Source organism: Megascapheus bottae, chromosome 11 (genome assembly GCF_031878675.1).
Source record: "Megascapheus bottae isolate mThoBot1 chromosome 11, mThoBot2.hap1, whole genome shotgun sequence".
NCBI classification, from domain to species: Eukaryota; Metazoa; Chordata; class Mammalia; order Rodentia; family Geomyidae; genus Megascapheus; species Megascapheus bottae.
Genome location: NC_143519.1, coordinates 9393151 through 9413715, shown reverse-complemented (window position 1 = coordinate 9413715; position 20565 = coordinate 9393151). Strand labels below are relative to the sequence as shown.

General features: G+C 36.9%; 1 protein-coding gene across 8 annotated transcripts in view; it reads right to left on the bottom strand.

The window, feature by feature from the left end:
- Positions 1–20565, bottom strand: part of Dock9 (dedicator of cytokinesis 9) — a 265843-nt gene that overhangs the window by 130796 nt on the left and 114482 nt on the right. For all 8 annotated transcript variants that reach the window (XM_090341935.1, XM_090341939.1, XM_090341934.1 and 5 more), the window contains exons 2-4: positions 20072–20188; positions 5515–5604; positions 1135–1217 (exon numbers count right to left, since the gene is read on the bottom strand). In XM_090341935.1, the coding sequence (XP_090198061.1) occupies positions 1135–1217; positions 5515–5604; positions 20072–20188 (290 nt within the window). The remainder of the gene's footprint in view (positions 1–1134; positions 1218–5514; positions 5605–20071; positions 20189–20565) is intronic.

Sequence of the window (20565 nt, the reverse complement as noted above, 5' to 3'; positions counted from 1 at the left end):
ACACACACACACACACACACACACAATTCTATCACTATTTCTTTCAATCTTTTGTTAATTTGCCAATTATGTCATTCTGGGGCTATACTGTGTTATAATAGCCTCATAGGGCAAGACATGCTGTTGGTTTACTGTATCACTAATCTATCTAAACACATTTGTTTTTATTGCCTCTAGACTGAATTAGTATTTCAAAGGAGGTAGGAAAGTTATCTGGGAAAATACTTGTTTCATAATCAACTTATCTTTTAATGTGTGTGTGCCTGGCCTAGGACTTGACCTCAAGGCATGGGTACTAATTCCTGAGCTTTTGTGTTCAAGGCTAGTGCTCTATAGCTTTAGCTATAGCTGTACTTCTATATTTTTAGTAGTTAATGAAGATAAAGAGTCTCATAGATTTTCTTGCCCAGGTGGCTTTGAACTACAATACTCAGATCTTAAAAGAATCTATCCATCTGGAGAAAAGAATGCTAGCAGGGAATGTTAGGATTATAGGTATGAGTCACCAGACTCAGCCACACTTAACTTTCATAAAACCAAGTTTGATATAGAATATTCTTTACGCAAGTTTCTTCTTCAAAATACTCTTTAAGAAGAAACAGTGCCAGGTGTAGTGTCCCATACCCTGAATCCCAGCTACTGGGAAACAGAGATGGGAAGGATTGTGATACAAGGCTAGTTTGGGTAAAAAAATAAAAAAGAAAAAGAAGTCATCCAGAGGTTATCTCAAAAAACATGGTGTCTCATGTCTGTTTCTTTGTAGGCAAAAGCAAGATCACAGACTAAGAGCAGCCAAAACCCTAAGACAATCTGAAAAAACAATAAAAGTATAAGAATTGAAGGAATGGCTCAGGTTGATACAGAATTTGATTAGAAAGCAGGAAATCTTGAATTAAAGCCACAGAACTGAAGTAGAAGGGAGAGTAAAAAACATTTTGACATTTTCTTTTATGTATATACACACAGAGACACCGTGCTGGAAATAGCTATATAATATACACACAAACCACCTGGGAGCATTTTCTACAATTCCTAGCTGAATACAAAGTTATATACTTCTGTGGGCACTGCAATGCAAAGACATTTCCCAAGTGGCTAGCCCCACCTTGTATGGTCTTATAGTCTACTACTTACTTTGGAAGCTGCCGAAACTCTCCTGAGTAATCTTCATATTTATAGGTCACAAGATGCCAATCAGAGTTGTAGGTTTTGATACACTATTAGAGGAGGGAAAGGTTTAAAAATAAAGTGGTAAACATAAACATAAGTAATCACTTCTGGAAACTATTCAGCAAGGTCTGAGAAGACACACCTATTCAGACATATGTGTTTTAAAAAGCTTTTCCACTGACTAGCTAATTCCAAAAATTCTACCACCAGAAATTCATCTCCTGTGAAGCTCAAGACTGAAGACTACCCTTGGAGAGAGATATCACTTTAAATATCTTCTTGAACAGATCTGAGAGCCAATTTTATGAGACACATTTCACCTAACAGCTGCAATAACTGCATATTGTTGTGACTTAAAAGCATAGGTTCTGAAGTTGTATACATCATCCACTAGGACGAGAAAGTAAATAAAAAGTGGAAGCCTAAACACACATTCAAGGTATTTTGTTCATATAAGTAGTTTTGTTAGTTAATCTCATCATATCTTCATTTTCTTATCATTCCCAAGCAACAGATCAAGTTTATTATGAGGAAAGGCTTAGACTCAGTGGCATTTTCATCTTTGTTAATGTATATAAGAAATGTATAATGTATGTAAGGAGCACTCACTCCATGGTAAAGGATTCTTTGTGACAGTAACCTTTACATACTACATTGAGACTGCAATAAAATTACAAGCATGGGGTCTTTTAACCATCTACCCTTTAGGATCCATCTAGTATTGTGAAGTCTTAAGATTATAAATCTACATTTACTAGATCTTCATACATTGATGAGTCAGAGTAACTAGGCAAAGACTTTTAGTTAACAACAGCTTACTTGAAATATTCTACACAGTTAGCTTTTAAGTATACATATTCAGAATTGAATGTTGCAAAAAAATTAAGTGATAAAAACATAGGTAAAATATACTCACGTATTAACTAGATTATTCATCTCATTATAATTAACAGCACAAGCAGTCATTATTTATATACTGCTATCCTTTCCTTGTCATAAATTTCACCCAGAGGCAATCTACAGCAAACATCCTTCCAACCACATATCATGAAAATAATCTTAGCAACAACAGCCACTGCTTGCTTTGTGCCTACTCTACAATAAACACTTCACTTAAAAGACTATAAAGAAGAAGCTAGTTTTATGTCATTCTGAGATGTGGGATAAAAATCCCAAAAGGGGGCTGGGAGTTTGGCCTAGTGGTAGAGTGCTTGCTTAGCATGCACAAAGACCCGGGTTGGATTCCTCCATACCACTACATAGAAAAGGCCGTAAGTAGGGCTGTGGCTCAAGTGGTAGAGCTTTAGCCTTGAGAATTTTGCTCAAGGATAGTGCTCAAGCCCTGAGCTTAAGCCCCAGGACTGGCAAAAAAACCAAAAAACAAAAAAACAGCAAAGGGCTAAGAGAAGAATTAGGTATGGGTGCTGAGAAATTTTTCACCTTCCTTTTTAAGTGTAGTTATAATCATTTAAAAATAGTATTTTACCCTTGTAATTGCTGCTACTCCCAGAATTTTCACTTCTGGTACATCAGATATATCTATATTTGAAATTACAAAAGCATGGAATATGATTTCAAATTATCTGCAGTTTTGGATTTTTCACTAAGGCACTTCTCTAGGTCCATGGGCATAGCTTAGACAAGCCTGATTCTGTGATAGGTTCTTATTTTATTAATCTAGCCATAGTTCTTCCATCAGGTCTTTTGAGGTAGATTAAAATTATCCTGTAACATGAACTCCAAGATATGGAAATAAGAGATCTCTCTCCCTTTTTTAATTTTAATTTTTTGATGATTCTGTCTTCTTTATGTATGGTAATTTACAAGTATATCTTTAAAAGAGGGGAGGGAAGGCACATAACTCAAGGGAAAAAAGGTGAAAAGTACAGCAGAGGAGCTCACTGGACACTGATGAAGGTGACTTATGGGTAGAGAAGGGAAAGAGGGACTGGGAGACAGTGAGGGAAAGGAAGATCCTGTATGAAAGGAAATGTACTCATTACCTGACTCTTAATCATAATCCCACTGTGCATCACAATAAAGGAAATTTTAAAATGCTATCCTGAAGTACAGAATGTACCCACTTAATTTAAAACTAAGGATATAAGCACAAATTTGTATATCATGAATGCATTAATGAATAGAACATTTAAGTATATAGACATTTAATATCTTAGGAAAAATAAGAAAGATAATTATGATATCTAAACATTTAAAAGTATTAAGAATTGCAAAAAGACAATTAAGCAGGTTATATATCTAGAGAGTTATTTCAACAGTCCTTTGTTAACTGCCTACATGGCAGACACTGGTTAGATTCTAAGAGGTACCAAAAAAAGCAGCCACTCCTATCCCTCTGGAACTATATAAAATCTAGGATACAATAGTTCCATCCGAAATATAATCCAGAGACTATATTCCCAAAATGCAGGAATAAGACTGGTCATATAACTAACCTTCAATAATATTTTGAAATTAAACTGAAAGGCTTATGGAAAGCTTTTGAAAACTTTTTTTTTAAGCCCTTGGATCATCTCCTCTGGACAAGAGTAGACAGGAAGTGATGTTGCGCTCCACCCAAGTGGAAGAATCCCAAAAGGGTTTAGTTATATTTGGCTCTAATAGCACGGGATGAATCTATGATTGCTCAACCTGCAGTGATATAAGAACTGATTGTGAATTATCCCTCAAAAACCAGACTTTTAAAATTGGTTAGGAGGACTGAGTAATAATTTTGGTGCACATTTTGAAAGAGAAGTCAGCAAACTTTCTGCAAAGGGCCAGATGGTAAATATTTTCAGTTTTGTGGGTTATATCATCTCTGTGGCAACTCAGTTGTATTATGACTGCAGCCATAGGCAATAGGTAAACAAATGGGCATTGCTGTTACAAAAAAACTTCATTGACAAAAATAGGCTGCAGGTCAAATTTTTCCTGCAGTCACAGTTTGCCTACCTCCAACTTTTAAATAAATATTTACTCCTACATAAATATATTTGGGTATGTTTGCCTAGAATTAATTTTACTAAAATAGAAGTAACAGAGATAAGATAGGAAGTTACTTTTTCAGAAGGATGCGATAACACATTTAAAATTTCTCAAATACAGGGCCAGGAGTTTGGCCTAGTGGTTAAAGTGCTTGCCTAGCATGCATGAAGACCTGGGTTCGATTCCATGGTACCACATATATAGAAAAAGCCAGAAGTGGTGCTGAGGCTCAAGTGGTAGAGTTCTAGCCTTGAGAAAGTCCAAGGACAGTGCTCAGGCCCTGAGCTCAAGCCCAGGACTAGCAAAAAAAAAAAAAAAAATTCTCTAATACATATGTACCAAAAGACTCAAGGAAACTAAATATTATTTGAAACAGTATTCACTTATAAAAAGCATGGCTACTTCATAGTGGGCAATTTTATTAATGGGCTTCTTTCTCATATAAACATCAATTAGAAAAATTAGACACAAAAATTAGTTTTAAGCAAAGAAGCAATTCAAGAGACAAATTTAATTAGTTTGTTCTACCTAAAATAGCTGGAGGAGAAAAAAAAAGCATATGCCCTAGGATGGGAGGGAGGTATCAGGCAACCTAAACTGCCATAATTATCAGTTGTAGGTAACAAGATACTATTTGTATGTTCAAATATAAGCATGATTATTATTGTACATTAATCAGAAACAGTCAAGTTTGGGTTATTACCCATGTGATACTGTGCAAATATTAATTATTCTTGAAAACATAAACGTATAAGTAAAGTAAATAAATGCATAAGTGCATAGACTGAATCAACCATTAAAAACTTTATCAGTGCTGGGCACCAGTGGATCATATCTACCATCCTAACTCCTCATGAGGCTGAGACACACTCAAAGTCAGCCCAGACCAAAAAAAATCCCTACGATTCCGTCTCTAAAATAACTAGCAAAAAAGGAGGGTTGGAGCTGTAGCACAAGCAGTAAAACACAAGCTAAGCAAGCAAGCTGACTGATCAAGAGGCCCTGAGTTTAAACCCCAAGCTTGCAAAATAAAACAAAACAAAATATCTAAACTAACAAAACTATCAATGACAAACCTTTCAATAGAGAAATCCCAGGGAATTAACTTACAAATTATATTTATTTTATGGCTACTCTACAATATAAAATTTTATTGAAATAGTATTTTATAATCTCAAATACACTCTGTGGATATTTCTGTCCATGTTAGTCTGAAAACTTCAACTATTCTAATTCCCATGATATAAATACAATAAGCTTTCTGATACTTTCTAGAAAAAATATGAAAATTTAAGTAAAAGAGAGCTTCAAAGAAAAATTACTTAAAAATGGAAATCACACAGAAAAAGGCCTTACCTCTGTAACAAATAAACTCTGTGCTTCGTCTTGTGCATTTGCAGGAACCGTGGAGCATAAGTAGCGACCCTGTCGCCTCAGAATGGCTGTCTGTGAACAAAGACAGTAGACCAAGATTGGTTAAGGTGAAGGTCAGGCCTCACATGCGTGTTAACTGCTCTGTGGCTGGGCTGGTATCCACAAAGCCCTTCCAATTTCTACCAGCAGATGGGAACAGCTTCTTTTAGGGGGTCACACACAACAGACTGTATCTGGCACCCTAAAGTTCTAAAGGATGGGGGAATTAGCACACCATTTTTTCTAGATCGAGGGTCCTATCCACTAATTCAGGTTGAAGGTCCCTAATACCCCAAGTGCTTGATCTAGGATATTTTTGTGGTTATTATACACCATTTAACAGCACTTGTAAGTGTACACTGTACACATACAGCTCAGTGGTATTAAGTATATTCATATAATTGTACAACCATAATTATATCCCTTAATTTTATCTACCCTCTTTCACTGCCACATCCCAATGCCTCAAAACATAGATAATCATCACAAATCCTTTAATTTTATCTATCCTTGTTCACTGCCACATCCCAGTGGCTAAAAGCACATCACAAAAAAGTCCTCAATCAACAATTGTTAAATAAATGTACAGATTATGAATGCTTCATCTTACAAATCTCAGAACTATTCTTGTTTCATGAGATTTCTGTACTCATCTATTGTAAGCACTGAATACTGTAACTATGATTTGGGTTTCAGAAAGAGCTGTCTATATTTTTCCCTACTGACTATGGAACCTGCTTTGGGATAATTATCTCCCCACTCCAGCCTCAGTAGAGGACTTCAAGGACATGCACTTTGCATATAATTTGATTTTATTTCTTGCCTCTTTTCTCTGTGTTGTATTTACCTACTTCAGCTCTATGTATTCCTTTCTTATAAAGTCCTGGTTTCTTTATTGAAAAGGACATAAATAACTGTTCTCTAAGGTCTCTGTAGGTGAATCATTCATTCACTGAATCTTTTCAAGACTCTGGACCTTTATTTTTTATTGAATATTATAATTGAAAGATGGCCTTTATTGCATGCTTATTTTTGTTAAATGCCACAGAGATCAGTGACCATAAACATGTAAATAAGGCATGATCTATAGGTCAACTATGATATTTTGGATATTTTAAAAGGTATATTCTATGATCCACTTACCTTAATTTAGCTAGGCTTAGTTTTTTTTAAAACTAATTACACTTTTAAATCATCCAGGAAAGGACTCAAAAAATAGAACTGTTGAGGTTTCCAGCCCATTTCTCTTTGTAGCAGTAGTAAGGAAGAAGACTGATTACAAAACTCTCCTGGTAGTTACCAAGTCAAGAAGTCTGTATTAGTAAATGACATTTTGCCAAACATTAGTTACTCAGGCGACTAAAATCTGAGGATTGCAGTCCAAAGCTAGCCCAGGCAGAAAAGTCTATAAGTCTCTTATCTCCAATTTACTATCATAAAGCTGTAAATGAAGCTGTGGCTCAAAGAGGCAGAATGCTAGTCTTGAGCACAAAAACTCAGGGACAAAGCCCAGGTCCCAAGTTCAAGCCCTGAGATCTGCATGAAGGGGGAAAGTATGTATTAAACTCTAAACTAAGAATATTTCATATTTCCTATGTCAAAAATCATTGCTGGGAAGAAGCACAAAGATTGAAAATCCATTAAAAAAAAATCATTGCTGGGGCCAAGAGTGTGGTCTAGTGGTAGACTGCTTGCCTAGTATGCACAAATACCTGGGTTTGATTCCTCAGTACCACAGACACAGAAAAAGCCAAAAGGGGTGAGATGGCTCAAATGGTAGCGCCCTAGCCTTGAGAAAAGCTCAAGGACAGTGCTCAAGCACTAAGGTCAAGCCCCAGGACTGACCAAAAAAAAAAATCATTGCTGAATATGGTGGTAAAGATTTGGAATCTTAGCACACCGCACTAGGGCTGGAAGAAGGAGAATCAAGAGTACATGGCCAGCCCAGGCTACACACAGGGAAACCTTACCTCAAAAACAACAATCACAGCCAGGTACAGTGGCTCATGCTTATAATCCTAGCTACTGGGAAGGCTGAACTCTGAGGATCTCCAATTATTCACTAGAAAATGGGAAGTAGGGCTGTGGTTCAGGGGTAGGGTGGTAGTCTTGCGCTGAAGAGCTCAGGGACAATGCCCAGGCCCAGGGGTAGGGTGGTAGCCTTGACCTGAAGAACTCAAGGTCAGAGCCCAGGCCCAAAGTTCAAGCCCCATGACCCACAAAGAAAAAAACATTCACAAAGCATTGTCTAGAATACCAACTTACTTTGAATTAACCAATATTAAACCACTAACCTCATTAACTAGTTGATCTGGAAAAATAACAGGCCTAAAGAAAGAACGAGGTTTGCATGGTGGGGGCAGTTTCTCTATCACAATTTAAAAGGAAAAGTTGAGATCTATATATTAGATTCCAGGGTACTAAAGGACTTGGCACCAATGGGGCAGTTGTCATTTTTGCCACCAACTTGCCAAGGTCTTTCCATTCACTGCCCTGGCTTTGAGTTCAGCATCAACAAGCCACTTGTTTGTAATATACTTCTCATTTAGATTTTCCTACTGGGAGAGGAAGCCCAGCCAACAAGGATTTTCTAATCTACCTTTCATTCTAACTCTTATTGAACACAGATGAAACATTACTCTTATGGGGCTGGCTGCTGCTGTAAATCAATTCAATACAGAGCCTCACCCACTCTGGTCATATGGACCAAATCCAGTCTGTGGACTTCATCTGTTCATTTGCCAAGTTAAAATGTGACCCTTAAAACCACACATGTCCTGTTCAAATAGCCTACTTCAACTTCATTTTTCAATACTCTCCTGAAGGTATATGCCCTTTCCTCTACTAGAGTTCAAATTTGTTTGAGGATACACTCTCTCTCTCTCTCTCTCTCTCTCTCTCTCTCTCTCTCTCTCTATATATATATATATATATATATATATATATGTACACACACACAAATGTATGTGCTAAATACGTGACAAAGTACTTAGAAAAGTACTAAGTAAAATACTTAGTGAGATTGCAATAAGAACCTGATCACAGTTTAGAAATAAAAATCTGTTGGGAAAAAAAATAAAATAGTAACCTATCAATAATAGGAACCCACCAATAACTATTATTACATGAATATAACTTAAATCTTTTTCTATTACAGAAAATGGTCTGATGAGAGCTGGCAAATGAAGACTATGTATAAGTAGATGTTCTTATTTAATTTCTCCACAGATCTTATGTACCAAAAGTCACATTGAGATAATAGTCTATTTTTATACCAAACTAATTCACATTAAACTTCTGTAGCTTTATTTAACTAGATTATAAAAAAAAAAGTCTGTGTCAACATCAGGAGATTTATACTCTCTGAGTACCAAAGTCCTCATCAATAAGCTACATTTCATCTTCCATAGCTGTGTTATTTTGTGTGTGTGTGCGTGTGTGTGCGTGTGTGTGCGTGTGTGTGTGTGTGTGTGTGTGTGTTACTGGGGTTTAAATTCAACGGCCTTGTGCCCTACCACCTGCATGACAATCTAACACTTTTTATTTCAGCTACTTTTGAGACAGAGTTTATGCCTGGGCCTCCTATTTATGCTTCCCATGTGGCTGGATGACAGGATCCTGCTAGAGCCCTCTGCTTTTTGTTGGATGAAATAGGGTCTCATGAATTTTTCACTCAGACTGGTCTCAAACTGTAATTCTCCTAATTTCTGCTTCTTGAGTAGCAAAGATTGCAGGTGTGAGCCATCATGCACAACTCTTCTAACATCTCTAACAATTCAAGTCATAATCCTGCTAAAAGGGACTTGCTTCCCTTTTACATAAATCAACATCAAGGCAGGCATTCAAAGAGCATCAATTCTATTTCTGTGTTCAGAAATACATTCTAGTCATTCAATAGCAACCCTAAGGAATTGATTCCAGGACCTTCCACAGAAACCAAAATCCAAAGATACTCATCTCCTTTATGTAAAAAATGTACAGTATTTACATAACCTATCTATATCCTTCTGTATGTTTTCAACCATCTCTATATTAATCTATACATAATAAAATATAAATGCTATGTTGCTATACTCTTATTTTTAATGAATAATGACAAAGGAAAACATGTATATGTTCAGCACTATTTTTCCTCAATTACTTCTAGCCAGAAGTTGTTTTTAGTTTGCAGATGCAGAATCCAAGGAAATAGGGAGCCAACTCTTTCTTTCTTTCTTTCTTTTCTTTCTTTTCTTTTCTTTCTTTCTTTCTTTCTTTCTTTCTTTCTTTCTTTCTTTCTTTCTTTCTTTCTGCTTTTGTTGGTTGTGAGGCTTGAACTCTGGGCTTGAGAGTTGTCCCTCAGCTCTTCAGCTCAAGGCTACTGTTCTATTTGAGCCACAAGTGCCACATCTGGTTTTCTGGTGCTTAATTGAAGACTCTCACAGACTTTAGTACCTGCGATGGCTTTGAACTGGGATCCCTAGATCTCAGCCTCCTGAGTAGCTAGGATTACAGGTACGAACCACCAGTGCCTGGTACCAACTGTATTTCTATTGTACCAAAAAAGCATTAACTCTGAAAAGGATAGAGCAAAAATATTTCACACTGAAAGTGTGACAGGCTAATATTGCAAACAACACTGAGAAACCTTATACAACACAACTTCTAGATACTTCAATAAATACTTTTCAGTCAGTACTATTACTAGGTGAAACAATGACCTTTGACACACAGAAATCCTTAGATACATTGAGTAAGACACATGCAGGAGTCTTCTGAGTCATCCACAAATCACAGGAGTGACTAAAAGGGAAGGAAGTGTGCTCTCCCAAATATGAGAATACCTAAGAATCCAGGTCAGTCTTGATGGCACTTATTAATTTTTTGAGTGTCTGATGTTTTATGGATTCCATATTACCATTAAGCTTAGTTGATAAGAGACAAGTTGTATTTTATGCAGTCAACTTATTAAGTACCATAGAGGGACTTTATTTTTTAATGTAATAAAGTGAAAAAGTAAAGCATTACCCCCAGAAACAGTATAGGGACAGTATAACTTATAGCTATATCCAAGTATAATTTGAAATTACAATTTCAAATAGACCCTTTTTAATTTAAGAACTTTTTTTTCTCTTGATCGAAATTACTTCCTCTTAGCACTCTATGGTCACTGCTTTGGCCAGGAGGTCAGGGCATGAGAGGGGACACATGAGGTGTCAGTTTCCTCACCCTAAGGTAGTTCCTACCCCTCATTTCTTCTTACTGCTCTGCCCTTGTGGTCTGCTCTAGTTCTGTTTCTTCAACTTGAATTTGGAGTTTTTATTCACTTAATTCTTCTACACATGACTTTGACACTCCTGAAGCTGGGGATACTGAGGAGCTTATGTTTCCAATCATAAGAAATGTGAAGCCAATCAGTTCATTAAATGTCCTAGGGAAGAATTTGAGAAGTAACACTGGACAGAGGTTTTGAATGGAGAGCCAGGAAACCTGAATCCCATCTGAGCTGTCTTTCATTAGCTGTGTAATCTTAGGGAAAGCTTGAACTTTCCACATTCATATAATAGTATTCAAGAATCTCCAGGTTTCCTTTGTGGCTTAAAAATTGACCTGTTCTGTGAGCATGAGGTTTTTAAGTCTCATCCCTCTAAAATGATTTATCTAAGTCCTAGGAATTGCTTTTGAGAAATCAAAACATAAAGGCAACCAGAAAAAGAGAAAAGTTGTATTTGTATTTGCTTTGACTTATATTGCCCCATTTATTTTTCTTTATGAAAGAAACTGTTGGAACAAAAATAGGAAACACTCACTATATAAATTTAAATAAATATAAAAACTCTAACAAAAAATGCTTTGTATCATTCTTTTATTTTTCTAACTCACATAGCATAGATTTTATATTCATCATTTTACAATAGCATAAAATTATAAAAGCATAACTTTCTTAATTCCTGATGGGAAATATTCATATTCTTTGGGTAGCTGAAATATCATATTTTATAAGATTTTAATTAAAAGCTTGAAACAAAAGACCCACCCTTCCCCCTGAGACCAAGGAACAATGAACTAAAGACAAATATCCCAGAGAAGTGGGTGGGCTGCAACATGAGCCAGCTGCATGGTGGTGACAGTGTCTCCTCTCCCTTCAAGGAACTGAGCCAGGACTGTGTTCCCTTAGACAGAAAAGCAGACATCACGGAGAACCCAGGGGGGAAGTGTGGTTTTGGTGTGGGAAGAGATGGGACATGCTAGGCAGACAACTCAGGGGACAGGCTAAGCTTCAGCTCTCAGCCCTGCTGGGACAGAGTTGGAAGAGGGGAAGGTCCTTCTTAAGAGCAAGTAATAGAACAGTACTCCAGGTACAGACAGTGTGAAAGGGAGATTTCTCAAAACCTAGATCTTACCTCCTAAATCTATCCCTTAGGAATCTGAATAGCCTGGGGTCAGAAAGAGGGCCCAGTAGTCCTTAGAGCCCTAAGGCTAATCTACCCTTCAGCTAAAACACTGACTGTCTTAATTGAATATTCAATTATTCCCTGTTTTGCAATCTCATATAAGGTATCCTATATCTGTTGGTACACAGTGGGTTTGTGTTGGTACAAGGGATTGAGCTCAGGACCTGTGCATTGTCCTTTCACTCTTTTATTCAAAGCTGGCACTGAGAGCCACACCTCCACTGATAGCATTTTATCCATTTGACAGAGAAACCATATGTTCATCTGAAGGGAAAAATCTCAGTGGGCATGGGCAGTTGTAGGAGAGAACTACACACAGTCAAAACTACAAAGCCAGCTCAGGAGGTCCAGAAGAGAATAGTCCCGCTTTCCCTTGCTTGGCCCATCTTGTTCACTAAATGATAATTTTTATTGTTTTCAGCCAGGCCAAAGGGATATAACATTTACATCAATGTTCAGACGTTATCTCCAATTTCAAATTACTCCCTATTAGATGGATTGGTTCCCAATGGCTCCTTCCCTTCTGTCTAGATCCGAGACAAACTTTTTGGTGTCTCATATATCTGAAGAGCTCTATCCCTTTCATACAGTCTGGGAACTGTGCTTGGGGTACTGGTCTGCATATTACAGGATTTAGATTTTGGGCACTATTAAATTGTACTATTAGACAACTCTGAGAAGTTTGCTGCAACTCACTGAGCACAGAAGTGATGGAGCCTTTCCAAATATCTGGCAGATACATTAGTTTCAAAGCATATGACTTACTTTATAAGAAGTACCAAGCTACTCTGGAAACTAAAATTCACACAGGGCATTCCAACATTTCACCTCATAGATGATGTCTTGGCCGTTGATTCGCAGTGTCTGTTAATGTCAGACAACTCCATTTCTGGGGAAGCAGCTACCTAAATCTTCTCAATGTTTCCTTTACAAATAACTAAGAAAATGAGCAAAACATGATACAAAACAAGGATCTGGAAAAGGGATTCCATTTAAGTTTCTAGAGGAATTTACTCCAAATGCCAAGGAACAACTCAAAACTGCCTTACAAAGAATGTATCTTGATATGGACAGAGGAAAGTACTTTTTTTTTTTTTTTTTTTTGCCGGTCCTGGGCTTAAACTCAGGGCCTGAGCACTGTCCTTGGACTTTCACAAGGCTAGAGCTCTACCACTTGAGCCTCAGCACCACTTCTGGCTTTTTTCTATGTATGTGGTTCCAAGGAATCGAACCCAGGTCTTTGTGCATGCTAGGCAAGCACTCTACCACTAAGCCAAACTCCTGGCCCTGAAAGTACATTTTTCAGAGTTTCAGAGTCTGCTATCACCTGACAGATTCTACATACCTACTTTCTCAGGATGAAGGGGATTTCTCCCTAACAGTTCCTTTCTACTAGCACTTGCTTAAGCCCCATGTTTCCATCTTTTTTTTTTTTTAATTGTTGGGATAATGTATAGAGGGGTTACAGTTACATTCATCAAGTGGTAGGTGTATTCTCAAACGTTGATACTCCTTCTCATGTTTTTGTCCCTGTTTCCCTCTCAATCACCTACCAGGTAACAAAGTCAGATACAGTAACAACATGAAATAAACCATAAGGGCAAAAAAAGAAGAGAAATAACATAGTACATTAAAAACAACAATCACACAAGATAAACCTCTTGTTTCCATATCTTAGAGAGTTCCTTTCATTTAGTCTCATCCTTTATGACTTTATGTACATAGGTTTTTGCACTAGTGCAATCCTATGCTAGAGGAATCCTAGATGTGTACTAATTACAAATGAGGGAAACTATTGAGCCTATGTTCCTTTGGTATGGCTTACTTCACTTAATATGATTTTTTTCAAGTCTTTCCATTTCCTTAAGAATGGGACAATGTCATTCTTTCTGGTGGCAAATCTTTAAGTCTTTGTCTAATCACTTAACAGTGTCACCTTTCATCCTGTGTGCTGTCAATGACTATCCCCAAGGTATGCAGTACAATGAACTAGTTTAGGACACTCTCCTATAAATCACAGAGCAGTACCCTAAGGGCTGTGGGCCTATTCTCCTGTTATGACTATGCGGTTGCTAATCATCTTTTTAAAACTCTCCTCTGAGCATCGGACCTCAGCTTAAATCTTTTAAGGACTTCTCACTGCTGGCTGAATGAAATGCAAATTCCTCAATATAACAAAAGACCTTTCACGATCAACTGGATATACTTTTCAGGACTCTTCCTCAGCCCCTCTTCACCATGAAGAACATGAAAGATTTCTGACTTCCTGGGTCAAGGAGCTGCTTACACTGACCTCCATGATCACACAGCCATGTAGCTGAAATTACTAAAAGATACATCTGCACTGCCCATGGGAGTTGAAAATATGGCTAGCTATTCATTTTTGCTTCTACAATGCCCAAATTAACACCTAGCACAAGATCATGGATACCTGTCTTACATTTCAGCATGTGAATTCACCCCTTTAATCCTCTTCTCTCTTAAGTTAGATTTGGAAATCTCCAGGCTATGAGCTCCTATACATCCCAGTGAGCTTTCAAACTCATTTTCTGAGAACAGATTGCCATAGGATTGATTTTTCTCATGACATTAGGACTTAACTTAAATCTCTTGCTCATCAATATTAATATTAGCACATACCTTTATTGCCTTTCCTAAGTTTTGAGCAAGAGAACTTGTCTTACAATCCCAAGCAAACTAGGACGCAAAGTCCTTTATACGAGTTTATTAATAGAAATAAATAAATAAATAAATAAATAAATAAATAATATACTCCAACTCAGCTAGTCAGTGCTAGCTGAAAAATAAACTTTTCTGTTTGGTAATTTTTTTTAAATGCCTGTTACTTTTCTGTAAAAGGCATTACTTGAGTTACTTTGAAAATTTCCTTCTCCTGAAGGTTTGTTCAGATTTTTTTAGGTAGATCCAATTACAGACAGGAACTAATATCTCAGAAACCACAATGTTTAGGGCCACTGAATTTTGACTGACAAAAATTTCGAGGAATTTATTAAAAGAACACTTTTTCAACAAAATATTGTGGGGTTTTGGCAGTATATATAAAAGAAAGAACAAACATCATAAAAAATGTAATTTTTTCAATAGGACAGATGGGAAATGAGATCAGGGACTTCCAGGCCTTTGTAAGTAGTTGGGCTTGGCTTCCTCTCCAGGTCAGTGGTTTGTAGATCATTATCGGTCTCATGTAAGTATAAGAGGAAAAGAACCAGAGGAAAAATAAAAATCAGGATGTTATTGAAAGGGAAATAGAGTAACCACATTTCCTCCACAGTGCTGAGAACCCTCTATGATTCTGTAATATGAAAACATTTCCAAAGGGAAAATTTCTAGGATATCCATTAAAAGTAATGCTTGCTCTCCATTTCCATCTTTGAATTGAGATTCTCCTGCTCACACAATGATGTTGCAGAAACACCACAACAGCCATCAGGCCCATCCACCCACAAAACATTTTTATCTTCCCAAAGTAAATCTTTTATACTGTATTCCCTAGCCCTACCTAATGGCAACCAGCATTTTGTTTTCTACTTCTATGAATCTGATTATTTTAAGTATATCATGTTAAGTATATTTAATAACTGTCTTCACCTAGCATAATATACTCAAGATTTATCCATGCAATGTAACTACATGGACATAAAAATCTATGATGGGATATATACTCTATAAACATAATGCCATGTTATATAGATCGATATGTATCTATGACATGCAAACTCTCAGCTTAATTTTAATTTTGTTCTTGAATTTATGTGCCAGTGATTGTATATAGAGATGCCATTCTTGAATACTTATTTGTTAAACTAGACACTTGAAATATGATGTATAAAAATCTACGTTAATAAAATCTTTTAATAAAAAATTAAGGGACAAATCTCAAATTATTTAGTATCTCTATTTCCCATCTCTAAAATGGGGGTATTTTCTGGTTCCCTCTCTGCTGGGATGTAAAAGCTATTGTACCGCACCTCCTCTTGAATGGAGGGCACATCACTCTTAATTTCTTAAAACTCTTAATGAAACTACTTATGCAGTCTACATGCTGAGATTTTGTTATTTGAGATAATATATTAAGAACTTTAAAGATTTCTGAATAAATATTGACATTTATAAATTTTAAAAAAGATTTATCCATGTAACATGACAGGATCATCTTCCCTTTGAAGGCTGAATAATAACTGGTTACATGTTAATATCAAGTAACAGATACAAAACCTATTTTGTTTATCATTTGTTTGTGGATGGTGGCTTCCACCTTTTGGCTACTGTGACTTATGCTGCTATGAAAATTTTATGCAAGTGTTTGTGTCTTTGCTTTAAGTCTTTCAAGTGTGTACTTAGATGTAGAATGCAACTTCTCTTCTTATGTTTCCATACTATCCCTTATTTACGTCAAACCTTGTTTTCATAATTTTTATGAAATATGAACAGTATCTAAAAATTGTTTAATTGGTTTACTATTTACCTTTTTCATACCCTGTCATGTAATAAATATTGTACAAACAGTAGGCTACATGACAAATCAGGATATACAAGGTTAAAAGCCAGGCACAGATTCAGTGGATTAAAACCTGTCAGCAGCAGCAGTAGCACTAGGGGAAATACTTTCACATGAAATAGCAGTATGACTAGAAATCAATGGTCATCTCCAACCAACAGAAAAAGTAGAGGTACCAGACATTACATTCAGTTATGTACAAGCATGTCATTTCTTTTTTTTTCTTTTAATTGTTGGGGAAATATATAGAGGACTTACAGTTACATTTGATGGATAGTAGGTGCATTACTTCTCACACATTGATTCCCCTTCTCATGTTTTTGTCCCCATTCATTTGTTGATTCATTCATCTATTGGCAGTGCTACAGTTTGAATTCAGGGCCTTCCTCTTGCTAGGAAGGCACCTTACACATGAGCAACACCTCCAGCCATTTTTACTCTATGTATTTTCTAGACAGCATCTGCCTCAACTCAGACACAACACTTCTATTTTGAACTTCTCACTGTAGCTAGCACATGCCACAATGCATAGCTTCTTCAACTGAGCTTCCCTGGGCTGGCCTTGAATCACGATACCTCTGATCTTAGCCTCGTAAGTGGCTAGAATTACAGGCATGGGCTACCATGCCCAGCTAACATACATTTCTTGACACAAAGCATTTCCATCTAAAAATTATCCCCTTTGTCTATATTATCTAAGTTTTCCCTATTTCTGGACAAATAAGTTCTCAAAGTTTACGTCAAGTAAACTTTGATTAGCCCCCAAAACTTTTTTTTTTTTTTTTTTTTTTGCCAGTCCTGGGCTTGAGCTCAGGGACTGAGCACTGTCCTTGGACTTTGTTGAAGCTAGAGCTCTTACCACTTAATCCTCAGTACCACTCCCGACTTTTTTCTATGTATATGGTACTGAGGAATCAAACCCAGTCTTCGTGCATGCTAGGCAAGCACTCTACCACTAGGCCAAACTCCTGGCCCAAGGCCCCCAAACTTTAAGAACAAAAAAGGTGGTTTTGAAGTTTGCCATCATTGAGATAATTTAGCAAGAAAGCACATCATAACTAGTCCCACCCAATGACAAAAGTGAAGTCCATAAGAAAACAAGTAATAGTGCCCCAACTTAACTGGAGCCCATCACAATTTCTATGAAGAAAACAAAAGCTGAAATTCAAGTTATTTAATATTGGAGAAAATATCCCTCAAACAGAAAATAGCACTTGCTCACTCATCCTTGGCCAGTAAAATATCTGTGAGTTCTCTGCCTTTCCTAGAATATCGGTTATCACAGTAGTTACTGGCAAGAAGGACAGACTGGTCTCAAAGCTTAATCATCTGATGATACAACTATTTATATGACAGAAAAACAATAGTACTAAGCTCACTGTATTTTGGTGTTTTGTGCTTACACAATTTAATCTTGGGTATGCAAATGCAACTATGCATTTGTAAAACTAAAAGAAAAAATATCTCATGCTTAATACCAAAAAGAAAATATGCTACATGCAAACTTGAGATAATCTTTTGCTACCTCTGAATATACTACAGGAAAAATTGGAATAGAATTTCTTTTTTTTTTTTTTTGTTAGTCCTGGGCTTGAGCTCAGGGCCTGAACACTGTCCTTGGACTTTCTCAAGAATAGAGCTCTACCACTTGAGCCTCAGCACCACTTCTGGATTTTTTTTTTCCTATGTATGTGGAACCGAGGACTCGAACCCGGGTCTTCGTGCAAGCTAGGCAAGCACTCTACCACTAGGCCAAACTCCCAGCCCTGGAATATAATTTCTAATCATCCTATTCTGCTTTATAATTATTTCCGAATTATAGCCATACGCACTATTTTGGAGTGGCCTTTTATTTTCCCTTTTGTTGTGAAGCTCTATTCATGAAACACTTTGTCAAGCATGGTATTTTTTTGGGGGGCATGATCTAAACCTATTTACCAGTAGAACATGCTTTTGATCAACAACATACAAATAGTTTCAATCCCATGGCATTCTTTTTTTAACTTTTTCTAGGAAATAATTAAAGAATAATCATTTTATAGTTCATGTATCACAAGCAAGTAGGAAAACATTTGTACAAATTCTCTTTTGTTATAAATGAAAATCTCCTTAAAGAAAAAAAAAAAACACCAGACGCCAGTGGCTCACACCTGTAATTCTAGCAACTCAGGAGGCTGAGATCTGAAGATCATGGTTCAAAGCCAGCCTGGGCACGTAAAGTCTGTGAGACTCTTATCTACAATTAACCGCCAGAAGTGGCACTGTAGTTCAAATGGTAGAGCTTGAAGTCTTGAGATGAAGAGCTCAAGATCAGTGCCCAGACCCACAGTTCAAGCCCCACAACAACAACAACAACAACAACAAAACCCCAAAATTCAAAGAATTATAATTTAACAACTTCTACTAATACAAGAGTTTCTAAAGATAATTTAGTGTATATATAATGGTATAGAGTATGTATGTTCCTAGAAGTAAGATTAGAGAGGTTACAGGGAAGTTTTTAAACAATTATTTCAATAATGGACTATTTTTACAAGTACATATACATCTTAAATTAAATAACAAAGAATCAGTGAACCATATACACGTATACACACATATGTGGATATGTATGTCACACACACAACAGTTCAGTTACAGAAGACAGGGTTTTACACATACATAGTTCAGTTCACAGAAGACAGGTGAGAGGTGCCAGTCACACTTCAAAGGTAGAGAGAGAGAAAAAAAAAGAAATGCCAAGATTAGGCCCCAGAAACCAGTGGTAATAACCAGAATCTTCAAGCAAACTGGCAATCTAGGTACCAACCACTAGGAGGGTTCCTGGAGGAAGATGGTCATCTCTGGTTCTCAATAGCCTAAAAGCTTCCTGTCAGGTGCTTGGCCACAGATGTTGGGCTAAATACCTTCAAACATCAAGACCAGAGAGCACTGCACAGTAGAGCTATCCGAGTGTTCCTTATTTACTCCAAGGAAAACACCTATGTTACACTAAAAGGAGGCTTTCTGACATTCTTTCATGACACGCTCCTTCCCCTGGAAGTCCAGACAAAGTTCAGGGCTTCTCAGGGCAGATTTCCCAAGTGCCATCCTCCAAGGACATACAACAAACCTCCACTGCTCTCCAGAAAAGCCTATCCAAAGTACCTGGCTAAAAAATCTGAACCTAGGCTGGAGGCTCAGAAGTACAGCACTTGCCTAGCATATGCAAGGCCCTGGTTCCATTCACAGCACAAGGGTTTGGGGAGTGAAGACTCTAAACCTAAAACTATCTCCTAAGACATGAAACGTGTGTGTCCATAAAAGTCAACCTGGATATGGCACTTTTAGTCCAATAACATACACATACAACACGTTTGCATGTATATGTTCATTATATGCAAAAGTATCAATAAAATATGAACTTATAAAGAACATGACACAAATTTTCTCTTAATTAACATCTTCTACTCATCTTTTAAAATCATAAAATAACAAACCAAACACAGGAGAGAAGAATAGGTAAGGATCAAATGCACAGTTCTGTTGACAGAACTAGGACATTTACCTGAAAGTCATCATAAGGAAAGAGAAGCATCTCCCTCAAACAGTCATTCAGGATCTGGGTCTTCCTCTGAACGATGACATTTTCATAGTCGAGTGGCTCAATTAGCTTTGGCTTTGCCTGCAAGACCAAAAGAAAAGTCACTGAAACAGTCTTAAAGATAAATGTACTTTCTTAAGATTCAAGAACTTTATACATTCTACGGTTTGCATCTTCCAACTTTTCTACAGGGAATGTTTTTGTTTTCTTATTGAGTGAAAGTAACAGACATGAAGGAAAAAAAGATGCTTTCACAATGAAAGAAAACCCTTCCTATAGTGTTTTGTCCACCCATAATAATGCTTATTTGGTTACGTAAGTACAAAAGGGGTTTGTATTTTGGTGAAATCTTCCAGCCATTTCTTGGGCCACTCCAATCAAATTAGTCCCTTCACGTCTTCAGGCTCTGCCAAAGCTATTCTGCTTAGGGAACCATCCAGTAAATGTTCACTTTGCCT